At 41.6% G+C, this 27147-nt stretch overlaps 3 protein-coding genes across 6 annotated transcripts in view; 2 read left to right on the top strand and 1 right to left on the bottom strand.

The window, feature by feature from the left end:
* LOC129443864 (complement C3) overlaps positions 1-27147 on the bottom strand; it is a 73245-nt gene that overhangs the window by 6443 nt on the left and 39655 nt on the right. For 2 of the 3 annotated variants that reach the window (XM_073860126.1, XM_073860127.1), the window contains exons 19-28: positions 24617-24706; positions 24376-24517; positions 19651-19863; positions 19446-19506; positions 17513-17599; positions 17145-17348; positions 16931-17006; positions 10563-10722; positions 10326-10421; positions 10073-10229 (exon numbers count right to left, since the gene is read on the bottom strand). In XM_073860126.1, the coding sequence (XP_073716227.1) occupies positions 10073-10229; positions 10326-10421; positions 10563-10722; positions 16931-17006; positions 17145-17348; positions 17513-17599; positions 19446-19506; positions 19651-19863; positions 24376-24517; positions 24617-24706 (1286 nt within the window). Of the gene's footprint in view, positions 1-10072; positions 10230-10325; positions 10422-10562; positions 10723-16930; positions 17007-17144; positions 17349-17512; positions 17603-19445; positions 19507-19650; positions 19864-24375; positions 24518-24616; positions 24707-27147 lie in introns of all 3 variants that reach the window. The other variant, XM_073860125.1, reaches the window with a different exon arrangement.
* On the top strand, positions 327-4736 carry LOC129454070 (paraneoplastic antigen Ma3 homolog). The gene is made up of 2 exons (XM_073860131.1): positions 327-390; positions 2413-4736. Exon 2 carries the CDS (start codon positions 3071-3073, stop codon positions 4727-4729), a length of 1659 nt encoding a protein of 552 aa, XP_073716232.1. The 5' UTR covers positions 327-390; positions 2413-3070; the 3' UTR covers positions 4730-4736.
* LOC129454316 (uncharacterized) lies at positions 6991-10027 on the top strand. Of its 2 annotated transcripts, none has more exons than XM_073860132.1 (2): positions 6991-8652; positions 8732-10027. In XM_073860132.1, the coding sequence occupies exon 1, from the start codon at positions 7107-7109 to the stop codon at positions 8400-8402; it is 1296 nt and encodes a 431-aa protein (XP_073716233.1). In that variant the 5' UTR covers positions 6991-7106; the 3' UTR covers positions 8403-8652; positions 8732-10027. The 2 variants fall into 2 exon arrangements, with proteins under 2 accessions (XP_073716233.1, XP_073716234.1); XM_073860133.1 differs by having other exon boundaries at positions 6991-8795; positions 9503-10027.

Below are 27147 nucleotides of genomic sequence, written 5' to 3'. Positions count from 1 at the left end.
TCTGATTGTTGGAAATAATCGCATTTTTGGTGTACATGTAAGCACAGTCAGTGACTTCTGGGTTATGTGGCAATAAAGACCTATTTAATATCCCTTATGTAACCCACACAAGGTTACTGAGTGCAATTCTCTTTATCGCCTGCGAGTGGCGCAAAGGAATCACTCTGCCTGCAAGTTGCCAGGCAACATACCAGTAAAACAAACACTTGATGACTTTCCTCCGGTGAAGACGCTGTTAGAAAGTATCAAGATCTGGTATGAATAATATCCTCTAAAGGAAAAAGAAAATTATTTTACCATTTATTGAAATATTGTGTATTTATTAGGTTGAAAGCAGTGAGACAGAGAGAAAGTTAAGCTGCTGATATTGAGTTTTTCAAGATACCTCCGGTAAGGATGTTAATACGAAAACGAGTGTTATGATGATTGCGCAAGCTCCTTTATAGCGCAAAATATCGTTCTTTTAAAACCAATCGGAGTTGTGAATATGATTTTTGTTGTTTAATACCATATAAACACAGATTCATATTGTTTTATGTTGTTTAAGATGCCCATAAAAGATCGTTAATCTTGCATGCTAATTGTTTACATTTAAATGCATGTTGATTTGATCCGTTACACAGCAAAATCCCCGGTGTTAAATTAACACCAGCTCGGTGTTTATATGGGTACCACCAGCAGGGTGTCAAAAGAAACACCGAAGCAGTGCTAGAGTCAATCAGACAATCAAGCAATCATTTGAGTGATTATTTGATTATTGAAGACACCTGGTGATAATGAGCCGAACTACAACTATAACTTCCAGTCACTGCCTTACATAAAATCAACTGAAAAGACATCACTCTTATTACAAACCAGACTGACTTTTGTTTGGTCACGATTATGGTGATCAGTGGTTCCTTTAGTTGGGTGGGTTGACTCTTGTTTCTGCCTTTGAGGTCTTTGCAACAGTGTTTATTAAACACATTATTTGTTTCAAAGGTTGTTAAAGCAAAGTTTACAAAGTTTTTGTAACGGTGATTATAGATTTAAGCAAGTTGCCCACACATTCAAAAAATTCAGTGTTCATAGAAAATTAGATGTTGATCATATGTATATTATTCTCTATTGGATTTCAGTAACACAGCTTTCCAAATTTTCAAGCTTTTAAAATTTTATTGTTAAATACTTGCTGGAAATTCTTTTTTGCCTCACGTGCAGATATCATGAATCACCCCACTAATCGGAATCATGGTGACAAACACAATGCTGCAAAGCATGCTGGGATCCACCATAGTATAAAACTCATGAATCCCATCATGCATTGCAACACAAATTATGTCACCCTTGTTGTGATCAATGGGGTGACTCATGACACCTGCCCGTGAGGCACAATATGAACTTTCCGTCAAGTATTTTTAACAATAAAATTTGAAAAGCTCTAAGTTAAAACCAATAGAGAATATATAATGGATCAACATTTTATTTTCCGTGAATACTGAATTTTTTGATTGTGTAATTTACTTAAATCTACAATCTCTGTTATAAAAACTTTATAAACTTTGCTTTAACAACCTTTACAACAAATAATGTGTTCAGTAAACACTGTTGCAAAAACATCAAAAGGAAAATAAGAGTCAAAGTGCCCAACTAAAGGAACCACAGATCACCATAATGGTGACCAAACAATTTCAAAGTAGACAAAAGTCAGTCTGGTTTGTAATAAGAGAGATGTCTTTTCAGTTGATTTTATCTAAGGCAGTGACTGAAAGTTGTAGATGTAGTTCGGCTCATTATCAACAGGTGTCTTCAATAATCAAATAATCACTCAAATGATTGCTTAATTATCTAATTAACTCTAACACTGCTTCAGTGTTATTTTTAACACTCTGCTGGTGGTACCCATATAAACACCGAGCCGGTGTTAATTTAACACCGGGGATTTTGCTGTGTATGCTGTACACCGTTAAAGGTGCCTTAATACTGTTTTATTGACTTAAAAAAGTCACTTGATTAATTGAGTATTTGTTTTGTCTTTATAAGGGTGATTTAGTACATTTAATTGTCAATATACATGTTTATATTTATATGAAGATCTTAACTGATAAAAAGAATAAATATGTTAAAATGTAACATTTAAAATGTTATTTTGATGCACAAATAGATTTAAAAGTTTCAAGCATCAATATCTATTTCAGAAATCCTATGATTTATTTTTGTATTGTGAGATGGAAGTTATTGATTGATTAATTGTTGTTTATTGGAACTGACTTATGTGGTGTGATGTGTAACTATTCATTTGCATAATGATTAGAGTATTTATATCCTTTACAATTGGTTATATTTGATTTGACATTTGAATGTAGAAAAGTTGATTAGATTTGAATAGAAATGAGGCAATTGTGATTAATTCATTCTGTACTGTATGTATAGATTGGTTTTTTTAGAAAGGAATAGATCTGATTCTGACCCTAGCGGTCAGTGGCGAGCCAACCGCAGAACTGAACGGACAAAGAGCCTGGTGTGGCCAGCTGTGGCATCTTTGGACCTATGATCATCATCATATGCCTCCATTTTAAATACAGATAAGAACACGTAAACCTACCCGGGTAGTGAAGAGAACACATATATATACTTCAAGAAACACACACAAACACCCTGAGAACTTCCATGGACTCTTTCCTCAATTGAGTTATTTATTTTGAGTTTATGGTGCACTGTGCACTCAGGAAGCAGGCTTAGGTAGGCAGGGATTGTAAATAATTTATTTATTTTTTATAATACATTTTATAATACATTTTTAAATTTACCTATTTTGTGTTGTCTGTTTTCTGCTAACATTTGACTCTTTGAGGCTCCGTATTCGTATCTAGAGCTTCTTATACTAGCCCATATCTCATTCACCAATACTTAAATTAGTTATTAATTACACTAATTTAAGAAAAGGGTTTACAAGTGGCGAGCCAGCCAGGAGCCTAGTTACGTGTTAGCAGTGAATCAAGATTTTGTTTTTTTTAAGTGTTAATTTTACTATTTAATACTATTTATTTATAAGCTATTTGTTACATTTATAGATCACTCTTTACCAAACATGGAGTTTATTACGAGCTCAGGTATCAAAGTCCCCAATGCAGTAATAGTGAGTGGTTTGCTTGAATCACCAGAAGATGAGGAGATCGTAGACATCCTCAAGAAGTACGGCTCCATGAGACTTGTCCCAGTTACTGACATTAACTCAGAGTTTTATAAAAACCTGATTATTGAGTATCAAGATGGTGCTGCTATTGAAACCTTAGCCCCCCTTCTGCCCTACACACATGAACTTAAGCACAATCCAGATGTAAAATACTATGTTCAAGCTCTGGCCAGTGTGTACACAACTAAAATTGGCTGCAGTGTTACCAAAGCCTACCTCGATGAAATAAAGAAGTTAGCAAAACTAAGTGGACGAGGCTTCGAAGAGGTGCTGAAAGACATGATGTCAGAAATCAGTGATACAATCGAGACTGATGGCAGTGGTGATAATGAGTTTGGAGCCAAACAGCTGAGCACGTCGCTTGACGCATTTGAACCCTCACACCCCCAGCTGTTTCCTGATTCTTCTCGAGAAAGTTTCATTCATAATGGTGCTGATCCATGCCCACCAGCTGATATGAAGCGAAGTCTGTCCATAGTGGAGAGCGACTTGAATCCACCTGAAATTCAAAAGGTCATTGTTGAGCACATTGTGAGAAGAGATGAATTAAATACACATTCACACTTTCCCATCAAGCTTCGTTCATTCTCAGGCAAGCTTCCCAGATCCAATAGTGAGACAGATTATGACACATGGCGTTCACATGTTGAGCTTCTCAGAAAAGATCCCACCTTGTCTAATCTTCAGAAATCACGAAAAATATTTGAAAGTCTGCTCTCCCCTGCAGCGGATATTGTCAAAAGACTAAGCCCTGAAGCTACTCCTGAAACTTACCTTCAACTGCTGGACGCAGCCTTTGGAACCGTTGAGGACGGCGAGGAGCTTTTCGCTCAGTTTATGAATACTCTTCAGGATCCTGGTGAAAAGGCTTCTACTTACCTCTGCCGCCTTCAAGCTGCCCTGAACCTTGCGGTTAAGAGAGGAGGAGCTGCTGCTGGAGAAGCAGATAGACATATTCTAAAACAGTTTTGTCGTGGGTGTTGGGACAACCCTTTGCTCTCTGATCTCAACCTCGAAGGAAAGAAAAGTCATCCACCAGCATTTTCAGAGCTCCTATTATTAATCCGCACTGAGGAGGATAGGCAGGCAGCTAAAGCTACACGTATGAAAAAGCACCTTGGCTCACACCGACAGCGGGTTATGGCAAATTCCCAGAGTGCATGCATCTGCAGTCAACAAGCAACATTCCAGCCTGAGTCTGACCCACTGACAGAGCTTAAACAGCAGGTGGCATCTCTGCAGAGCCAACTGACCACGCTGATGTCTAAAAAAGCCAAGAAAGCCCCAAAGACCAAGGGGAACACTGAGTATCAATCAAGTGGGCCAGTTTCCAAATTTGACCCCAGAGCACCAAGCTGGAAACCTACCAGCTCAAAGACAAGCACCCAGCCGAGACCTTGGTATTGTTTCAACTGCGGCGAAGACGGTCACATTTCCTCAGCTTGCAGTAATGATCCAAACCCCACTCTTGTCAATGAGAAGAGAGATAAACTGAAAGAAAAACGACGCCTTTGGGAGGCTAAAGAGCACTCACCAGACAATAGGGATTTTTAGATAGAGTCTCAGTTGCAGGGCAAACTGAGGCTGAAGCAGTTCACCAAAGCCCTGCTAAAGATAAAAGTGATACCAAACCCAAACCCAAGTTCAGTGCTACCCTGAACCAATCTAATGTTAGGAAACACCCCTTTAGAGTTCCAAAAAAACTTATAGGCACGAAAAGCACAGGCCAAGTTACCATCCAAGGCAAACAGTTCACCTGTCTCCTTGACACAGGCTCACAAGTAACCACAGTTACCAAGTCTTTCCATAATGAACACCTACATGAGCAACAGATCGAACCACTGTATAACCTTCTGGAAGTTGAAGGGGCCAATGGTCAATCTGTGCCCTACCTTGGATATGTCGCAGTCACAATCACCTTCCCAAAACAGTTCCTTGGAGCTGAATATGAAGTCCCAACGTTGGCCTTGGTTGTCCCAGACAGTGGCACTTCAGGCTACCAGATACTTGTTGGTACAAACACGCTCGATGTAGTGTATGGCATGTGTAAAGAGAAAAGTTCAGCAAGTCACCACCCTGTCCCAAACGGCTACAGAACAGTGCTGAAAATACTTCAACTGAGACAAGAACAAAGTCATGACAGTAATATCGGGCTTGTGAGAATGCAAGGCAGAGACAGAAAACTAATTCCAGCTGGAGGAACAGTTGTTTTGGAGGGAGTGGCATCAGTTAAAGAGTTCCATACTGAGAGGTCTGTTATCATGGAGTACCCTTCATCCTCTTCTCTACCTGGAGGGCTGCTAGTAAAGCCATGTCTCATTGATCTACCAGGCAAATTACCAGTTGTGATCTCAAATGAGTCTGAACATGACATTATTATCCCAGCTAAGAGTGTGATTGCTGAACTCAGTGCTATCCAAGTCATCTTATCTCATAAGCAGAGCGTGACCAATCCAGCTAAACCAGAACCCTCCAAAGCAGCTGACCTAGCCTTTGACTTTGGTGAGTCCCCAGTCCCTCCAGAATGGAAAGACAGAATCATTAAAAAATTAAATAGCATGCCTGAAGTCTTTGCCCAGAACGGTACAGACTTTGGAAGGACAGACAAAGTCAAGCATCATATCAAGCTGTCCGATGAAACACCATTCAAACTAAGAGCTCGACCCATACACCCACATGACGTAGAAGCTGTTCGTCAACACCTTCAAGAGCTTCTCGATGCTGGGGTGATTCGTGAAAGTGAGTCTCCATTCTCCTCTCCAATCGTTGTAGTCAGGAAGAAGAATGGCCAAGTACGCCTCTGTATAGACTACAGGAAACTGAACCTGCAGACAGTGAAAGATGCCTATGCACTTCCAAGGATGGATGACACCTTTACAGCACTCTCTGGTTCCAAGTGGTTCAGCGTCCTCGATCTAAAATCTGGCTACTATCAAATTGAAGTCGAGGAGGCTGACAGGCCAAAGACCGCCTTTGTATGCCCACTTGGATTCTGGGAATTTAATCGTATGCCCCAGGGGGTGACAAATGCCCCAAGTACCTTCCAGAGACTGATGGAAAAATGCATGGGAGACATGAATTTGAAGGAAGTTGTCGTTTTCCTGGATGACTTGATAGTTTTCTCGAAAACTTTAGAAGATCATGAGGCCAGACTCACCAAGGTTCTAAACCGCCTGAAGGAGTATGGGCTCAAGTTGTCCCCGGAAAAGTGTCAATTCTTCCAGTCTTCAGTCCGGTACTTGGGCCATGTGGTCTCAGAGCATGGCGTGGAGACAGACCCAGAAAAGATTGCAGCGCTAAAGACCTGGCCAGTCCCTCAGCATCTGAAAGAGTTGAAAGCCTTTCTTGGATTTTGTGGCTACTATAGAAAGTTCATAAAAGACTATTCAAGTATAATGAAACCTTTGAACGACTTAACATCTGGATACCCACCTCTAAGAAAGCACTCAAAGTCCAAGGAAAAAAATGGCCAATACTACCATCCCAAAGAACCAAGATGTCCTCTGACATTGAGAAGAAAATTAAGATGTGTAACAGGTGTGTGCTCAGGAAAACCTTACCTCAGAGGGCAGCACCTTTAGTGAACATCAGGACAACAAGACCGCTTGAATTGGTCTGCATGGACTTCTTGTCAATAGAACCAGACCAAAGCAACACAAAAGACATTCTTGTGATCACAGATCATTTTACAAAATACGCAGTGGCTATCCCAACACCAAACCAAAAGGCTCAAACAGTTGCAAAGTGCTTATGGGATAATTTCATCATTCATTATGGCTTTCCAGAGAAACTGCATAGCGACCAAGGATCTGATTTTGAGTCACGGTTAATCAAACAACTGTGTGAAGTTGCAGGCATACAGAAAATTAGAACAACTCCGTACCACCCAAGGGGCAACCCGGTGGAACGTTTTAACCGCACTCTGTTGGACATGCTTGGCACTCTGGAAAACCAGGATAAGTCACACTGGAAGGACTTTGTAAAGCCTTTGGTCCATGCGTATAATTGTACCAGAAATGAAGTGACTGGGTTCACACCCTATGAGTTAATGTTTGGACGCCAGCCACGCCTGCCAGTCGACCTTGCATTTGGCTTACCTGTCAAAGAAGAGCAACAAAAGTCACACTCCCAATATGTAAAACACCTCAAATCCCGCCTCGAGGAGAGCTACAAAATAGCTACAAGGAGTGCTGCCAAGGTGGCTAAAAAAAACAAAACAAGGTTTGACAAGCGTGTTGCTCCTTCGGCTCTGGACATTGGAGACAGAGTACTTGTCAGGAATGTACGCATTCGTGGAAAGCACAAGCTTGCAGATAAATGGGAGTCTACTGTCCATGTGGTAGTGAAGAAAGCTGGAGACCTTCCCGTTTACATAGTAAAGCCAGAGACTGAAGAAGGCCCCTGGCGCACACTGCATCGAGACCTCTTGCTCCCATGTGGGTTCCTCCATGTAACACCAGAAGAACAACCTAAACCACTTGAGCGTCGCAAAACACGCCAGAACATTCACAGTGACACCAGAGAAGTTGATCAGTCGTCAGATGAAGATGAAATCACTCCTGTTACTTGGTCCCTAAAAGAATCAATTCCAGAAGTAACCAGATATATTGTCTCACGAAGTGTTCCAAGACACCATGGTTCAAGCCATTCTAATAAGAATCTGACGACAAACCTCAACAAGGTGATTGATGATGTCCCAGCTAATGAGAGTAGCCTACCTGATGTTGCTCCAGTCAACCGAGTAACCCTGAATCCAAACTTACCTGGAAATGAACCTGTGGAAATAGAAAACTTACCTGGAAATGAATCTGGAGAATTAGAACACTTACCACGAAATAAACCTGTGAAAATAAAAAACTTACCTGAAAACTTACCTGTGGATATAGAAGACCTACCTGGAAGTGAACCTGTGGAACGAGAGACAAACCTATCTGACAGTGGAAACCTTGTTAAAGGCTCGGATGATGACTTCACTAAACAACTTCCAGTCCCTTCCGACATGCCAGAATGTGATGAGACAAATGTTCCTGAAAATGAAGGAGAAAATGAGATTAAGGGGACGGAGGAACAGGTAGTAACTGATGACCTAGTCAGGAGGTCCCTGAGAAATCGACAGCCACCTAGGCGGCTGGAATACACTGAACTGGGAAACCCCTTAGTCACAGTGGTGAAGTCATTCTTTCAAGGGCTGACCACTGTGTGGGACGAACTCATAAGTGAGAGTTGATGCATCAGCTCATCCCCCTGTCTTGTCCCTCCCAATGATAACTGTTTAAAGATTGCTATGCACAGGGACGTGCATAATTTAGGAGGGGAGAGTGTAACCCACACAAGGTTACTGAGTGCAATTCTCTTTATCGTCTGCGAGTGGCGCAAAGGAATCACTCTGCCTGCAAGTTGCCAGGCAACATACCAGTAAAACAAACACTTGATGACTTTCCTCCGGTGAAGACGCTGTTAGAAAGTATCAAGATCTGGTATGAATAATATCCTCTAAAGGATAGAAATTCAAAGAAAATTCTTTTACCATTTATTGAAATATTGTGTATTTATTAGGTTGAAAGCAGTGAGACAGAGAGAAAGTTAAGCTGCTGATATTGAGTTTTTCAAGATACCTCCGGTAAGGATGTTAATACTAAAACGAGTGTTATGATGATTGCGCAAGCTCCTTTATAGCGCAAAATATAGTTCTTTTAAAACCAATCGGAGTTGTGAACATGATTTTTGTTGTTTAATACCATATAAACACAGATTCATATTGTTTTATGTTGTTTAAGATGCCCATAAAAGATCGTTAATCTTGCATGCTAATTGTTTACATTTAAATGCATGTTGATTTGATCCGTTATGCTGTACACCGTTAAAGGTGCCTTAATACTGTTTTATTGACTTAAAAAAGTCACTTGATTAATTGAGTATTTGTTTTGTCTTTATAAGGGTGATTTAGTACATTTAATTGTCAATATACATGTTTATATTTATATGAAGATCTTAACTGATAAAAAGAATAAATATGTTAAAATGTAACATTTAAAATGTTATTTTGATGCACAAATAGATTTAAAAGTTTCAAGCATCAATATCTATTTCAGAAATCCTATGATTTATTTTTGTATTGTGAGATGGAAGTTATTGATTGATTAATTGTTGTTTATTGGAACTGACTTATGTGGTGTGATGTGTAACTATTCATTTGCATAATGATAAGAGTATTTATATCCTTTACAATTGGTTATATTTGAGTTGACATTTGAATGGAGAAAAGTTGATTAGATTTGAATAGAAATGAGGCAATTGTGATTAATGCATTCTGTACTGTATGTATAGATTGGTTTTTTAGAAAGGAATAGATCTGATTCTGACCCTAGCGGTCAGTGGCGAGCCAACCGCAGAACTGAACGGACCAAGAGCCTGGTGTGGCCAGCTGTGGCATCTTTGGACCTATGATCATCATCATATGCCTCTATTTTAAAAACAGATAAGAACACGTAAACCTACCCGGGTAGTGAAGAGAACACATATATATACACTTCAAGGAACACACACAAACACACTGAGAACTTCCATGGACTCTTTCCTCAATTGAGTTATTTATTTTGAGTTTATGGTGCACTGTGCACTCAGGAAGCCGGCTTAGGTAGGCAGGGATTGTAAATAATTTATTTATTTTTATAATACATTTTATAATACAATTTTAAATTTACCTATTTTGTGTTGTCTGTTTTCTGCTAACATTTGACTCTTTTAGGCTCCGTAGTCGTATCTAGAGCTTCTGATACTAGCCCAGATCTCATTCACCAATACTTAAATTAGTTATTAATTACACTAATTTGAGAAAAGGGGTTACACTTACATATACACGTATACCTTGATGTTCTGCAGGAGTTGCTTACTGACCTTCATGTCTAGTAGAATGCTTCATCAAGATATCATGGTTCAGTTTCTCTGCATTGGCCATGGCGTAGGACGTCATAGCAACAGCATAAGGATTGGTCAGTTTTTGAAGTTTACCTTCCAAAAAGCCAACCGCCTTTCTCATACTGTCATGAAGACTCTATAGAAACGTGTGTAAGACATCAAAATCTGGAGATGAGAAACATAAACAGTTGCAAAACAAAAGACAACTCTGAAAAATGAGAACTGCACGTACACCGACTGATTTGGCACAGATTTCGTTGCCCTCCTGAATGGCGATCAGAACAAACGCAGTCAGAGAAGATTCAGCATCTGTGCCCCGTACACCCCCCTGATTCAAACCACAAAACATCAGAATATTACCAGGGTGCTATAAAACTTGGAAGCACTCATGGGAAAACTATCTTTGTTTACATTTTTGTGCCTGTAACTATGTTTTGTCCCGAACATATCCAAGCAAACTTTAACTTACAACCATCGACCCTTGAAGCGCAGGTGCATCCTCTTTGAAAGACCCGTCTGGTAATTGTTTGTTGAGCACCAACCACTTGAGGGCGCTGCAGAGCACATTTTCTTCTACAGCAATGAGGTGATTGGCCATTGCAAAGACTTTAGCTACATATGCTGTAAGCCTTTAAAAAAAAAAAAAAAAAAAAAAAAACTGTTAAATATGTATTACAGGAAAACGTCTCGGTTACGGATGTAACCCTCGTTCCCTGAAGGAGGGAACGGAGACGTCACGTCGTGACCGACGAATTGGGAGCTCGCTTAGAGAGACCAATCTGCTTCGAATACTACTAAAACGCCAATGAACTTGGCATTGAGATATTTGCATAATGCTGGCGCCGCCCCGCCAGGTGCGTATATAAGGCGCACGTGCAAATAGGGAAATCAGCTTCTGTTCGCTGAGAAAGCCGGAAGGTGACCGGCCTAAACAGCAGGTGGCAGCACCTGTGGCGACGGGACGTGACGTCTCCGTTCCCTCCTTCAGGGAACGAGGGTTACATCCGTAACCGAGACGTTCCCTTTCAGTCGGTCACTACGACGTCACGTCGTGACCGACGAATTGGGAAACCCTACTAAAACGCCACTAGGGGCTGACCTCTTCCAGTGTCTGCAAAAAGCCCTCCGGTTCCACTTAAGGATAGGAGAATTAGGTTTTAAGGCAGAAGGCCGGGCACTAGATGTTCCTTTAACCCACAGTAGTGCCAGCGACTGGGAAGCGCCCTATCTGAGCGGTATAGGGACGCTGCGGAAGCCACCGCCCCGTTAAGGGCTATTGGTGGGCGAAAGTCAACCGTAGTTGAGGTAAAAATAACAGCCGTGGCTGTGTAAGCAAAGCAGTGCTCTGCTAAGGGAAACGTGGGCTGGTAGGATTAACCCCACGGAATAATACTCACAAAGGAACCCGTTGGGACACAATGTGGGGCCCTGGCCAAACACGTAGGTTAGTAAGAATACAGCTAGTGAAAGGCTGACAGCCAATGCTCCGCAACAAAGGCTGTCAAGGCAGTGGAGAGAGCAAATCAAACCATTACGCATTTTTGCTCTGTTAGCCTTCCATACTGAAACTCAATTTGGAGCCTCAGTCGGAGGCTGCAAGCCGACTTGCGAGTCTGCCCTCCGCGTCCTCCCTGGTGAGGACAGAACACGAGAGGATACAGGCTCGATACGAACATTGTAAAATCTAATGAACGTATTAGGTGTCGCCCAACCAGCAGCTCTACAGATGTCTGTTAGCGAGGAACCACGAGCTAATGCCCAAGATGAGGCAACACTCCGAGTGGAGTGCGCTCTCAAATTAAGGGGCAAGGAATGCCCTGCAAATTATAAACCAGGGCGATAGTATCAACTTTCCAATGAGACATCCTCTGCTTAGTGACAGCTTTCCCTTTCTGCTGGCCACCATAACAAACAAAGAGCTGGTCTGAGGTCCTGAAGCTTTGCGTGCGGACCACGTAGAATCGCAGTGCGCGTACGGGGCACAACAAAGCCTCGGTTGGGTTTGCCTGCTCCAAAGGCAACGCTTGCAAGCTCACCACCTTATCTCTTAAGGGAGTGGTGGGAACTTTGGGCACGTAGCCTGGTCTGGGTCTTCAGTGAGACAGCAGGACCAAACTAAAGGCACGAATCGTCAACAGAGAATGCATGTAAATCTCCTACTCTCTTCATGGAGGCCAATGCTAGCAGGGTCAGAGTTTTCATTGATAAAAACTTCAGACTCGCAAACTGCAAAGGCTAAATCGGAGACCTGAAGGCTTCAGCACCATGGACAGGTCTCAGGAAAAAAGAGGGAGGGCGCGAGGGGTTTAGCCTGCGAGCGCCTCTTTAAAATGTAATAATTAAATCATGCTGGCCAACTGATCTGCCGTAGATAAGTGAGTGATGAGCAGAAATAGCGGCGATATCAATTTTAATGGCGGAGGGACAGCCTACCATCTAACCCATGTTAAAGATATAAAAGCATAATGTTAAAGGGCATTCTCTGGGTCCTCGCGTTGCGAAGAGCACCGGGTGACGAAAAGGTTTCATTAAGCGCGTAAGCCCGTCCTGTGGACGGTGCTCGAACCGCGTCGATGGTGTTAGATACCGCTTGCGATAAATCACCTAAACCTTGCGCGCGCTCAACGACCGTACATGGATATCCACAGGTCGGGGCGCGAGTGCCAAATGTGCCCCTTCCTAAGAAAGAAAGTCCTTCCTCAGGGGAATCCGCCAGGGAGGGCTGTCGCGAGGAGCATTAACTATGAAAACCAATTCTTGGTCGTCCAGTACGGACGATTAATAAAAGGCTCTCCTCGTCCTGCCTGACTTTGCACAGTGTCTGCGCAATAAAGCTCACTGGAAGGAATGCGTATTTACGCACCCCCCGCGGTCAGCTGTGTGCCAACGCATCCACGCCGAGGCTGCCCTCGGTTAGTGAATAAAATAGACGACAGTGGGTATCGTCCGGCGACGCAAACAGATCTATCTACGCACAACCGAACTTCTTCCAAATTAGCTGGACCGTCTGGGGGTGGAGTCGCCATTCGCCGGGGGCGCAGCTCGGAAGCGCGTACCGCTGTATTGAGCGATCCCGGGATGTAAATGGCACGAAGGGACCTCAGATGCTTCTGACTCCAAAGGAGGAGATGACGAGCGAGATGCGACAGGTGACGAGAGCGCAAAAACCGCCTTAACGGTAAATAACGCAACAGTCGCAAAGTTATCGGTGTCGACAAATACATCCTTCCCTCGCATCTCCATAGCGGAGCGTACAAGTCCCAGATATACAGCGCACCGCTCGCGGCAGTTGGGGTGCTATGCACACCCCAGACTGCAGGCCCGTCATACGTGGCTGAACATCCCGTGCTTAGGGCATCGCATGCTACAGAATGCCAGGAGACCCCTCAGAGGCATATCTTGCTATCAGAAATGCTGGGTCTACTACGGGGAAATTTAAATGACACGCAGGTGTAGTGTTTACACAATGTATGCCGGTGCGCCACGCTCTCCTCGAGACTCGATCGTAAAGCCAACGCTGAAGCGGTCTCATATGACGCAGCTCGAACAGTGTCACGGCTGCAGCATGCTGTCATATGTCCAGGAGCTTCTGAAATTGTATCAGAGGGACCGCGTACTTCCCTCGAATTAAACCGAGGCAAGTCAGAACTGACTAGTTGCGCGCTCTTGTAAAACACGCCAATTAGTTGATCGAGTCTAATTCCATACTGAGAAAAAGGATCCTCTGCACGGGGCAAAGTTGCTCTTTCCCAGTCGACCTGATGACTTAAACGAGCGAGATGCCGAAGCATTAACTCTCTGTGTTCGCGCACGTCTGCCAAGAACGGGCTATTATAAGTCAACGTAAATAAAGCAGAATGCGAACAACGCTCTCTCTCTGATATTTTAATGCCGTGACTAACACTTTCATGGAGACACGGAGAGAGAGAGACAGCTCGAATGGTGTACTTAATATTAATATGCCCACCCCACGACGCAGAGCGAAAAAACGGTCTAAGGCGAGGGGAGATGGACACAAAGTACACGTCTTACAGGTCTAAAGCTGCAACCGATCTGAATATTGAAATACGAGCCTCGGCGTTATCATTCAAAAAAGACCACCTCCGTAGAGCCGGGCGTAAATCAAATCGATCGTAACCCACCGCGTATTTCGGGTACTATGAGATAAAGGCTGGAAAAACCCTATCATCATATCATCATCTCGGTAAGAGGGACCGGCTCGATAATCCTTCGCCAGCAGGACATCGACTTATGCACGCAGTACATGTGCATCGGATACTTTCACTATAGTGAAACGAAAGCCCGAGAATTTCGGGGTTGTGCCGGTAATTGTATTTCGTAACCGAGGGGGATCGTGCGTAAAACCCAACGAAACGGGCTGGGAACTGAAGCCAAGCACCCAGGCACCGTACGAGGAGAATTAACGACACTACCGGTGTACCCGCGGCGGGGCAGCGAGGCGGGACAGGCGGGACTGCCGGTGCGTCTGCCGTGACAGCATAAGCATCTACAGTATGTGTGTGTGTGACACTGACCTGAGCCCGCCGAGGGAAACGGTCGTCCGGTCTCCTCAGCTGAGGACGCAGACTCCGACGGGTTTGCTGGTGGTCCGGTCTCCTGAGTGGAGGGCTCGGACTCCTCAGAACACCCGCTGGCGATAGAGGAGAGGTAGGGTGAGCTGGTGTGTGCCCGCTCACGGCTCTCTCGATCCTCTGGAGACCTGAAGAGGGGAGAGGAATGCACTCTGTGTGTGGTTAGTGGGCACCGGCTAAACAGCCGGTGGAACATATGCAAACCAAGAATTTTCCACCCGACCCTCTATCGGGGGAAGGAGCGAATCACCGTCTCCTGAAGAGTGATCCTCTGCCAATCCAGGTCGCCCGCTTACTGGCCACTTAAACTCCCGATCTCACGGGAAGCGGCTAAGCGGGCGGGGCGAGCTGCTGACGACCGGTTCCCCCGCGCTGCCGAGATGGGGTCCGAAGAGGGGAACGGAGGTGGTTGCCGCAGGACGCCGACGGCGAGAGGCAGACTGAGGAACCGGCGTGGTGGTTTTTACCAAGGGCAGCTCTCCTTCGCCGGGGCATGACCACAGAGATCGCCTCAGTCTGCGCAGCGGAGCTGTACGACTCCACGGCCTCGCCGAAGAGGCCGGTCTGTGAGACAGGAGCATTCAAGAAGTTGTTCTCGCCTGCGTCCGTCACCCAGACACAGCCAAAGGTGGCGATCTTGAACCACTGTCGTGAACATCGCACGACTGCAGGTCGCGGCCTCCCTCGTAAATCCTTGGTGAACCCGTAGCAACGTTATGGCGTGCAGGGCTGAAGCCGCCTCTCCGCATGCCTGACGGACAGCGCCCGTAACCGGACGACTATCTACAAACACGGGAGGGAAGGGTTGGGTGGTCCCTCCAGGAACGCAGCTGCATCGCAACCCCCCGCTCCACTGAAGGGTCCCTGCCCTTAGCGGCTCCATTGGTGAGGGAGGTGAGGGGTGAAAGCTGAAGCTGAACGGCCGGATGGCCGCAAATCACGTCAGCTCTTCGTGCCGTCGGGAAGAAAGGCACAGGAGCAGAGGACCGAGAGGCCCGAGCAGCTCCGAAATACCAATCACGTGGGCGGTACGGTTCGGGCGGAGAGGGGTTAACCCCTCCAACTCTACCGTTACCGCCGCTCGAGCGGGCATGGCCGCCATCTCCGGAACGACTCCACTTCGGAGGAAAATTGGACACCCCTCTGATGCTGCAGAAGTGAACGGGACCAGAAGGAGGTCCGATGGATTCGGCAGACATCGTAGAACACGACTCTGCCGTCTCCACCGGAACCTCAACCGGCTGAGGATGAAAGGCCGGTAGGTGGAGGACGCATCCTCCGTCCTCCTCAGCGTAGTGATGCGAAGAGCGTCATGCGAGCGCTTGACAGCCGCACCATGGCGGTGTCAGCACTGCAAAGATGCGGACAGCATTCCCGTAGAAACGTCAGTCGTCTCCGCAATCCAAGAGGGTTATGCTCTCACAGAGAGAACAAAAACTCTCCACGAGCGCAGCCTCAGAGTGCTTGATGCCCAAGCATGAAGACAGCGCTCGTGACCGTAACTGGAACCCTTATACCTCTCACATCCAAGATCGCACGGACGAAAAGCAATCCTGAAAAGGACGCTGATCTCCGAATATACGAGAGAGTGGCTGTCTTTAAAAAGACACAGAGCTCTCACGTATCACTCTTTTAGGGAAATCACTCTTTAGGTGCTCAGCTGATGATGCGCACAGGGAAAGGCAACGCACACACTAAACTCAAAACAAAAAATATGCAGAGCAGTGGAATACTGCGAGCGTCCGCTGTGTTAGTACTGCTTGTCAATCAACTTCAGCAACCGTTCCCAGAAGAGCAGATAGTAGCTTCTCAGTCAGATAAAGCCGGCTTTCGAAGCGAAAAAAGCTGATTTCCCTATTTGCACGTGCGCCTTATATACGCACCTGGCGGGGCGGCGCCAGCATTATGCAAATATCTCAATGCCAAGTTCATTGGCGTTTTAGTAGTATTCGAAGCAGATTGGTCTCTCTAAGCGAGCTCCCAATTCGTCGGTCACGACGTGACGTCGTAGTGACCGACTGAAAGGGAACTGTATATTTAATTAAATTCAGTTCAAAATGTATTGTCTATTCCCAGACAGCAGATGACTCCGGGCCGCACAAAAGTCAGCAACTCTGTGCCGGATCTGCACTGGATCTGTACCAGAGTCTGAGTCGTCTGCAGTCTGGGTTCCCACAAGGCTCAACAAACAATACAGAAAACACATTAAGGTAAAACCCAAATCTCTCTAAACTGTAATTTTTACCATGTGCTGCTGGGTGTGTGTATATAGGCACCGTAGGACCCATCTGGTTTGCGGTAGCTCAGCTGTCCCTGATAACCTTAACATCAAAGTGATTTTAAATGTTGTTTGTTATTCACATTTGTCACTATTTACATCAAAACATTAAAGATTAGAAAAGTATACTGTACACGTGTGTATTGTGTCAGATTGTTTTAATTGGTTGTTTTCTGATAACCTTTTCTGATATGGTTAACGGCTTCACCACGGCGCTCCATGCCGACGGTGTGCCACTGATTGGTCCTGTCCAGATAATGAGTGGCAATGAGAGGAAGAGTCATGCCGACCATGTTCTGCTCTCCACACCCACTTGGCTGAACAATAAGTCGACCCATGAAATCTCCACCTATGGCCTGCTCGACTGTTTGACTGATCGCCTCACCTGAATGGGTTAAAAAGCAGGCTAATTATTCAATTCAATATAACATTTTTCACAAAGAAAGGGGAATGTGTCAGATGTGTAGGTGTTCATCATTACTTAAACAATGGAAGCAAACAACCACTAGCTAATCACTAAATGTTAATTTTACTTTGCTTCTTCGTTACCAGTTACACTGATGAGAGTGCTAGCAGGTGTGTCTGGAACCCGGTCAGGTGGTGCTTCAGTTCGTATAACTTCATGTTGTTCTCCACCTGCTACAAAGAGTAACAAGAAAATGGAATATGCGTGTTGAAACATGTTATATAAGACATAATGTATAGGCAGCCGGTTGTTATCGCAGAAATTAGCCCCGTTAATGGGTGCCTGTATATTATCTCACTTAATAAACAGCTATAAGTAAGGTAAGGAACATTAAATATTGATTTGAAATATTTAATTCAACATGACCTCACAAAGTTCCGTGGTATAGTCACGGAATATTTTGCTCATTTATCTCCTCATTTTTCCGTGGCCGTATCATGGACTTTCTTTACCGTGTCATTGTCACGGATTGGTTACTCAACTGCTTTTTTTCTATTTTCAAACCATTGTCGCTTGTATTTGGGTAGGGATGTCATTTTATGTAAATCTCACCCTAAACCGAAGCAACAATGGTAAGAAAAAGAAAGTCAGTGATACGGTCACAGAAAAATGCTGAGATCCGTGGCAAAATATTCCATAACTATACCACTGACTATACCACTGAAATTTGTGAGATCAGGTTGATTTTATTTGCTTATTTTTAATGCTTATTTTTAATGAATGTTTTTAATTTTGGTTTTAAGATAACATAACACAAACACAATATTAGGTTTAATCATTCGTAAATATAATGTCATATAAGTTATTAGGGCATATTTATATTTAATTTTTGTGTAATATTAAACCGTACCTGTCAAAATTATTTGCAGCTGTGTGTTATTAGTTTTAAGCGGTTGTTATCTGGAAATAACGAACCTGCAAATGTCACAGCCAATCAGAATCAAGCACAGTAATGAGCCGTGTAATTAAATATGTTATATACAAAGTTTTATCATTCAAAAAGCAAATGTTTAAAAGCATTATCCGATTTACGATTTTACATTTCCTTTGGTGTGTAAGTGTGTGTTAGTACATGTTAACGGTATGCAAAAGGTACAAATCACAAAGTAAACAATGATGCGAGTTAATGTCTCCCACTTAAATCTCTTTTCTTGGAGTACAACAAACACATGGATTGTAGAAGGGGTGACCCCGAATAGTCGAAGATTCGATACATCGATAAGAGAAGCCTGATTCAACTACCAATCTCACAGTCGAATCGCCGCAGATGCGTTATGAAATGAGGATCATTCAATTTTGGCCGTAAATGGGTGCACATTATCTGATTTCACATATAACAGCTTTCTCCCAATATATTAATATACAGCATATTATGATAATGCTATGCAAATAATATGTGATGTAGCAGCTTTCAATAAATACTTTTAAATGTGTTAAAGGAATAGTCTACTCATTTTCAATATTAAAATATGTTATTACCTTAACTAAGAATTGTTGATACATCCCTCTATCATCTGTGTGCGTGCACGTAAGCGCTGGAGCGCGCTGCGACGCTTCGATAGCATTTAGCTTAGCCCCATTCATTCAATGGTACCATTTAGAGATAAAGTTAGAAATGCCCAAACGCATCAACGTTTTTCCTATTTAAGACGAGTAGTTATACGAGCAAGTTTGGTGGTACAAAATAAAACGTAGCGCTTTTCTAAGCGGATTTAAAAGAGGAACTATATTTTATGGCGTAGCACTTTTGGGAGTACTTCGACTCGCCTGAAAAGTCCGCTCCCCTTCTCACTCTCATAATGGGAGAGGGAGGGTGTTACTGCGATTAAACTTTGATTATACTGTAAAATCAGTTTTCACGATTCTACCTAGACTTCCTCTGGAATAATGGAAATCATTCAAATGGTTATGGTATGGGCTGTCATACCGTTACAACCCTACAGTGTATTTACTACATTTTCGTTATTTGACTAAATTAAATTAGACAATCTTTCTGTGATTTAAATTTAATTTTACCTATCTTAGAAGGACTAAGCTCCACATTTTTCTCCATCAGCTGCATTAATACACCCTCAGACTGAAGGAGAAAGGAAAAGTTATCAACCAGTAATCTGAACATTTGTTCCTCTGATCCACATGTATTTATTATAATGTTAAAAAATAACAGATAAAACAGAAAAATGTCTTTGCTAAAATGCCCAGAATTCCAAATCAGACTTACCACCACCTTCAGGGTCTTCCTCACTCCATCAGTGTTGACAGAATCATATGCTGCAGCTTTCACCTCAATCTGGTGATTGCCCAGCTCCATTGGAATAATCACAAATGGAACAGATCTTGTAGAAAAGCGGTCGACTTCAACCACTTGTCTGTATTTACGCTTCTTACTAGCAGAACTGCAAACGTTTTCTGTCTCCATAAACTCCACGCGCACCTATTAAGAATGAGAGAGTAGACATATCTGAATGTAGATCAAAATATGGAGCAAACTAGCAGTCTTTAACTGAGTCTGCTTTATAAATCATTCTAATAAAATTAATCGGAAAACACACCAAGTTGACAGTTACAAAGAAAATGGCAATAAGAAAAAGGAAGAAGAGAAATGAATAGCTCATACGCGAAAAGCAACATAACGCTGTCTCTGTCAAAAATTAGATAATGAAAGAAACCGAATGTTCACTAAATCCGATCCGGTGAATTGCTTTTAGAAGGTTTTGCCAACAAAGCTTATATGCACTTTTATCAGCAAAAGATGGAATACCAAATGAAACTATACAGTAGCTGCAACCAGCAGTCACAGGGCCCTCTCACCATGTCGAGAATGCTACATGGTGGCCCTAGAAAATAATGCATGGTGGGCACGTGCAATTAAGTGGGTAAATATAAGTGGATTATTTTAAAGTCTGTTTTAAGTGACACACTGTTGTTTGTTGCCAGTTGGTGGCCCTATATCTGTGATTAACGATAACTACATCAATAGACCCCATAACTAAACCTACGTCTCAGATGTGATTGAAATCACTCAAGAGTATGCAGTAGATACACTCTAAAAAACGATTCGTTGGCTGAACAACCATAACTTATGAAAGTAATTGGATTAAACACAAAAAACTTAGTATTTATAACTTTTCAACCTTTACTTACCATATTTAGTATGTGTAACACAAAAATTTAAGTTACCAGGTGAACTTAAATGTATCCAAAAATAAAATGAAAAAACATAAGTAATGCTAACTACTATAACAATTGCATCAAAATTAAGTAAATCTAGCATAACTTTGTAAGTAACTATAGAGCCACGTGATTTCCCATGATGCCTTTCCAGCCAAAAATTATGACATCTGTCGTAGCAATTTTGTGAAGCACATGCCCTGTAAAAAAATCCAACTTCAAAATGTTCTTTTAACAAAAAACAAAGTTTTTCTTGTTGAAGGGCATCAGTTCATTAATTTGTGTTCACTGAATGAAATAAGCATAATCATCCTAACAAATATCATTGGTTGACTGGAGTTTTAAGTTTTTGTCCAATTTGTTTACCCAACTTGCCAAATTGAGTAATCTGAACAAGCAATTTAAAAAAAAACAATGGTCTGAATAGTTCCCAGCATGCATTGCGACATTTTCACTTCTTTGGTTAATATTTACTAAAAAAGATGACTGTTTTAATGTTTGCTGGGTTTATTTATGTTGATATGTTGTTAATGTAGTTATATGTTGTATTTAGAGTTATTTTGAAAAAAAATATGTTTGTTCATTGTTACCATGATTGAGAAGTGTGTGCTCAGTGTAGAGGGCAACACAGTGGGTTAGCGCGCATTATAGTTTCCTCACAGCAAAAAGGTCTCTGATTCAAGCAAGAGCTAAGTCAGACAAAGACTTTGTTCAGGAGACCTTTCTGTGTACACTAAATTATGTATACCTTTCTGTGAATACTAAATTGCTCCAACTTCACTCTAAAATATGTGTTGGATTTACTTAAAAAGTGTGATGCAAAAATGGTGCATATATATTTTAAGTAATCCCAACTTGGAATAATTTTACTTAAAATAAACAAGAAAATATGTGTTATATGAACTTAAATATTTGAGTTCATCATCATTCTTTACTTAAAAATTTAAGTAAATAAAACACAGGTTTTCTTGTAAATTTTAAGTAAAACTATCAAAGTTGGGAATACTTAAAAAGTGTGATGCAAAAATGGTGCATATATATTTTAAGTAAATCCAACACATCATTTTTTAGAGTGTATGAGACACTTCCAGTTTCACTGATTTTGCCATAAATTTATTTCCTCGCATGGTGACATTGTTCAGGATATCAAAAATCTGTTCACAGTGTATCATGTCTTGACATCATGTTAATCACGTTTGGTGGCAAATCCCACGAAGCCCCTAGGAGGAGTATTTAAAAGTTCAAGGCCCATATTCATAAAGATTCTAAGAGTCCTCTCAGAAAACTCTTAATTTAGCTTAAAAGCTTTTACCTAGGATTCTTAGCTTAAGAGCTATTCAGGACTGATCTGAGAGCAACTCTGAGTAAGGAAAAGACAAAAACTTTTATCTTAGTGAGGAGGCGGGGTTGACCCTGTTGCTACGTGTGACACAATCTTTGAAGACTGTGATTGGTTGGTTGTCCAAGAAGGAAGAAAAAGAGTGCTTTAGGTATAGGATCAACACCATTTTTTGGAAAAATCTGCGGAATGATTTTAAATGTTTTTAGAAGATATTAGAGAATTAAAGCTATAAATATTACAAAATTGCATCTAAAATAATTACTTTTTAAGGCTTACAATGAAAATGAATACACCAAACCAATGAGTTCTCTGAATTAAACTGGACCAACATGAACCAGATAATGTGCATGTCAAGATAGAATGATAGTTTGTATATAAAATGACATATTAATGTTTATAGTGTTATATAGCAGAATAAAAAAGTTTGTATTATGAATTAAGCACGCATTTCAGCATTTTTACAACCCAATGTAAACATTATATTAAAAGAGCATTCGTCTTGTTAACGGATTTGAAATGATGATGTGCTGAGTGCTGACTGTCGCATCATATAGACGAGAGACAAGATCTGCTTAACTCAAACTGTAAGTTTGTCAATCACGGGCATAAAATCTGTGGAATTCCACAGAGTTCTCCGCGTAAATCTGTGGGCGCGGATTCCGTTTGGCCCTGACCATCAATTTGAGTATATAGTATATACTTATTAATATATATTTTTATGTACATGCTGTTAATTTCATACTTATTTGATAGTAAATAAACAGCGACACAATGATTCTGTAAGTTTGTGTGATTATTTTGCTTATAGACGTCTGTAACAGACCTAAATCATCTCTGCCGCATAGTTGCGTTTTTTCAGTTACCGAATCAGTTACTGTAGTTAATGTAGTGATTCGTTTTATTTCTGGCGCTATATTATATTATTATATCTCTAATAAGATCGGTCACAAACATGATTCCTGTACAATCTAATGTGTTGCATGTTATTACTTACTGTCATGCATTGTGTGCAACATTTTTTGTCTCCCTCTTCGTGTTTTGTCCCCTTTCCAGGTTGCTAAAAAAACTCTTAAGCATCTTAAAAGTCCTCTTTCGTGCTCCTAACAATTTTGACCTTAAGAACTCTTTTAAGGGTTAAGATGCTTTCTGAATTACTTTTTTCTTTAATTTTAAGAGTAAACGCCCCCACATTTCTAAGAATTTTCTTAGAATTGTGTCACTAGGAGCTACTTTTTGCATTAAGATTCTTTATGAATACAGGCCCAAGATTTTAGGCAAAACTAACCCCACATTTTAGATAAAAGGGGGTGCTAGAAAGCCCCCTGCCACACCCTTGTCTGAGCTTTTGCCTACATTTAAAGGTTCTCTAAGCGAATTCACGCGTTTTAGACCATAAAACATATTTTGTTACAGCAAACATCTCCGCTGATCAAACTGTAAAAAAACGCGATCTCTGTAGACAGCCCAGCCTTCACAAACTGCAATAACAACAAACTGGCCAAACCTACACCAGAAACCATAACAAAGTGTTCTAACCAATAAACGGCAAGAAGGTTTTGGGGGTTGGGTTTGGGCGCGTTCATGAAAGCACGGAAGGGAGGGGGAGGGGGAGGATTTAACTACGCTCAGTTTGTTTGAAAACACATTTCAAAAATCATAATTATATAATTATATTAAAATTATATAATAATTCGCTTAGAGAACCTTTAACGGCTGAAAAGAATTTTGTGTTTGCCAAATTTCATGTTATTCTAAGCATGCCAAGAGCTTTATAAATACCAGATATAAAATTAAAGTTTGATGCATTACCATGGTAACAGCATTCGAGATATAAAAAAAATCTGTTCGCAATTTAGTATCTCCAATGTCTTGTGTTAATTGCATGAATCCTTTAGGAGGAATATATAAAAGTTCACTGCATGCACTTTCCACAAAATCTAAAATGGCCGACTTCCTGTCCGGCAGAGTTAATGGGTGCCACAGCGAAAGTTGTTCGGGTCAATGAGAACTATATATGTGCCAACACCCGTGTATATGTGCGTATCTGTGCACAGAGATTGTTTTTGCATTTGTCATTACCCCCTTGCCATGCCTATGTGCCAGCCTTTGCCCCGGTCCTAGTGGTTGATGACTCTGACGTTTGTGCCAAGTTTCAAGACTTTTTAACATGTTAAAGGGACAGGGACCCAAAATGGCCCAAAGTGTTAAAATAAATAAAAAGAAATACAATAGGGCTTCGCACCTACGATGTAGGGCTCTGGGCCCTAATGACTAAAGTGACATTTATGAAAAAACGCATTTCAAATACTGACTAATAAAACATTTTCATTGCAATCAAAGTGAAAGTATAGAAACTAAACATAACTATTATAAAAAAATGCACTTTGAGAGGGTTTTGCATCTGAATTCTTCAAATACTACAGACAGATTTACCTTCGTCTTTTGTGGGGTGTAATTGTGAATAATGGCTTTGATTTCCAGTTGCTCATTGCGAATGGCTGAGTACGGCACCTTGAGGTCAATAAAAAAATTCTTAAAAACGATCATCTCCTGAAGATCTGCCACACAGATACCAATTAAAGAAAAAGACAGTGGGATGCAGAAAATGTTAAAAAGCAGTACTTTAAGCTCAAAAACTTCATAAATGCGCATATTCTGCATCTTTACCTTACCATTTGTGTCTGACAGGCTGACCCCTAAGATTTGCCAAGTAGTGATAGATTCTTTCAGATAGATTCTTTCTTTGGTGAGTGTTGTTGTTAAACTGGAATATGAGAAAATAACAACTTAAAGTTCGAACTGTTGGATCAAATTAAAAATATTACTTCAATTGGTAACGCCTAAAATCTGAACTTATTTCAACTAAAATTTTCTCACCTTAAGAAAATAACAAAACAAAATTACTTCAATTAGTAACAACTAAAATATTTAAACATTTTTTAACTTAAAGCAACACTATGCAATTTTTTCAACCTTCATAATATATTTCCAAGACCCTTGTGATGGTACATTGACTTACAATAGGTTGAATGACACGTATGCAATAGCCTGACGGGGTTTGTATCGCTTTTACTGGCACTATGGAACTTCGGGGTGCGGGTAGTAACCCGAGCACAAACAGAACTACAAAATCTTACGGCATACCTCACTTCCGCCCACCCCCATTTCATCAAGTTCGGACGTGAGAGCCTAAACTAGCGTTTGTTTGTGCTGTCACGCGGGAGTATGTTTTTATCATGGCTGAAGCAGCAACGAAACCCAAGAGGGCAAAGGTTTTGTTGGAGGAGTCTAGGAAGAGAAAAAGGGAGAGTGACATAATTAAAGGCGAGGATAAACATTGGTACAGCGTTTGCTCGCTGGCATGAGCTAAAGGAGGCGGAGGGCTGCTCGACCGATGCTGACTTGGCCGTCATCCTGTTGGACTAGTAAGTCATTTGTTGTCTGTCTGACTATGTTACGGAAGCTATCTGGTCCTCCATTTCTCTTCATGAATCAAGTAAAGCTAGTAAAGCTAGCCTATGTCTAAATGGCGTGTAGGGGCTACATTCTTGCAAGTAAATAATACATTATTAGATGGACAAATTAATATTTTAGGCTAACTAGCCTGATGACTGCAGGCTGATAGTCATGTTTGTTTATTTATTTTTCTGGTGAAAGTGTCTTGCCTCAGGCTATAATGCCAATCGATTTTTCAACTTTGCAGATTCATCTATGGTAGCTTGTTATTATAATATTGACGATATATGGCTATTACCTACCACACAAACATTGATTTACAACACAAAAATTGAAACAGTAGACAATAGACTACTATAATAATGCTGGCTGACATGATCTTTTGGCGTTTGAAAAATAAAACCCATGGAAATTATATTGTATATAGTGTTTATATATTGTATAATGATATTATATATTAAATTATATGACATACTGATATATATGCAGAGTTTGTGGGTTTCGCACGTGTATCCCCTGGTGTAACCATGACAGATTTTATGAAAGTAGTAGAAGACAATACTGTTTCCCAACTGTAGGGGATCCAGAGAGCTAGACTTACATGATATTGCTTTAAAGTCGCAAGGAAATTGAAATGAAAAACTGTAATCTGTTTTGAAATATTGTGGTATTTTTTTTACAAATTACTTATCTGTAAGCAATTGTGTGTCATTTGTGTGTCCTAATAACTTGAATCAAAAACACAAAATGCACCACTCTTTACTTCTGGTCATATGGTATGGCTGGTGGTCGGGGTCCGGGAAAAGATTGCAGCGCTTAGCAAATAGCAACATGACCCAACTTCAAACAATCAAATCTGTTCTCCTTGGAATTCAAGTCCAGCCCTACCTTTTTTTTATTTCAGAAGCCGTTTCACTTGGATATCGCCACAGGAAAATAAGACAATCGCTACTTTGGTTTAATGGCGTCTTTATTTTAGGCGTTACTAAATTAAAAAATTCAACACAGTTGCTGATTTTCCTTTATGTTAAAGTTCAAGTTAAGGTAGAGATAAATAGAGATGAATAGTACTGAGTAAACCTGCTGAGCCGATGATTAGTCCACACAGGCCGTTTCTCAATGTCAAGGATACTTCCTTGGCAGGACTAATCCTTACGAGTCACTTTCTTCAGAGGCTAGGTGAGGCTCCTCTTAAGCATTCGAAGAACACGTAAATGGAACAGGCTAGCAAGTGAACGTCATTGCGTCAATGAAAGTTGTGCTTTCTGCGCTGCGCGCATAGGATTGTAGGTGATTTCAGCGCTAATTATACACATATGCATTCTTTCCTGTATATGGGATATGGCTGAAATTCCGAGGATCCTCGACATTGGAACAGTCCATCGACAGACGTCGATGAAGTGGCATCATCGAAATTCTGGCTTCTCAGGATCCTTCCTTGACATTGAGAAACGGCTACAGTATGGCGCTCTAACAGGGATGCTAAAGGTCATGACCTCAATAGTCGGTTGCTAGAGCACCTTTTGAGGTCTGGAGTGAGTTTTACTTACTGCACAGCTCTCACTCACAAGCTGGCATACGTTACATATGCAAATTAATTCTTAATTTTGTTGTAACATTAAAGTTTTGGATATGTTTTGTTTCACAGAGATGGGTCATAGCGATGCCTGTACACTTGTGCCTGCTACGCTTGCCCCTAATGCGACGGTCACACTAGACTTTTTGTTCCATTGACTTCCATTCATGTGC

Source organism: Misgurnus anguillicaudatus, chromosome 3 (genome assembly GCF_027580225.2).
Source record: "Misgurnus anguillicaudatus chromosome 3, ASM2758022v2, whole genome shotgun sequence".
Lineage (NCBI taxonomy): Eukaryota > Metazoa > Chordata > Actinopteri > Cypriniformes > Cobitidae > Misgurnus > Misgurnus anguillicaudatus.
The sequence above is the reverse complement of the archived record's forward strand: the minus strand, read 5'-3'. Positions and strand labels throughout refer to the sequence as shown.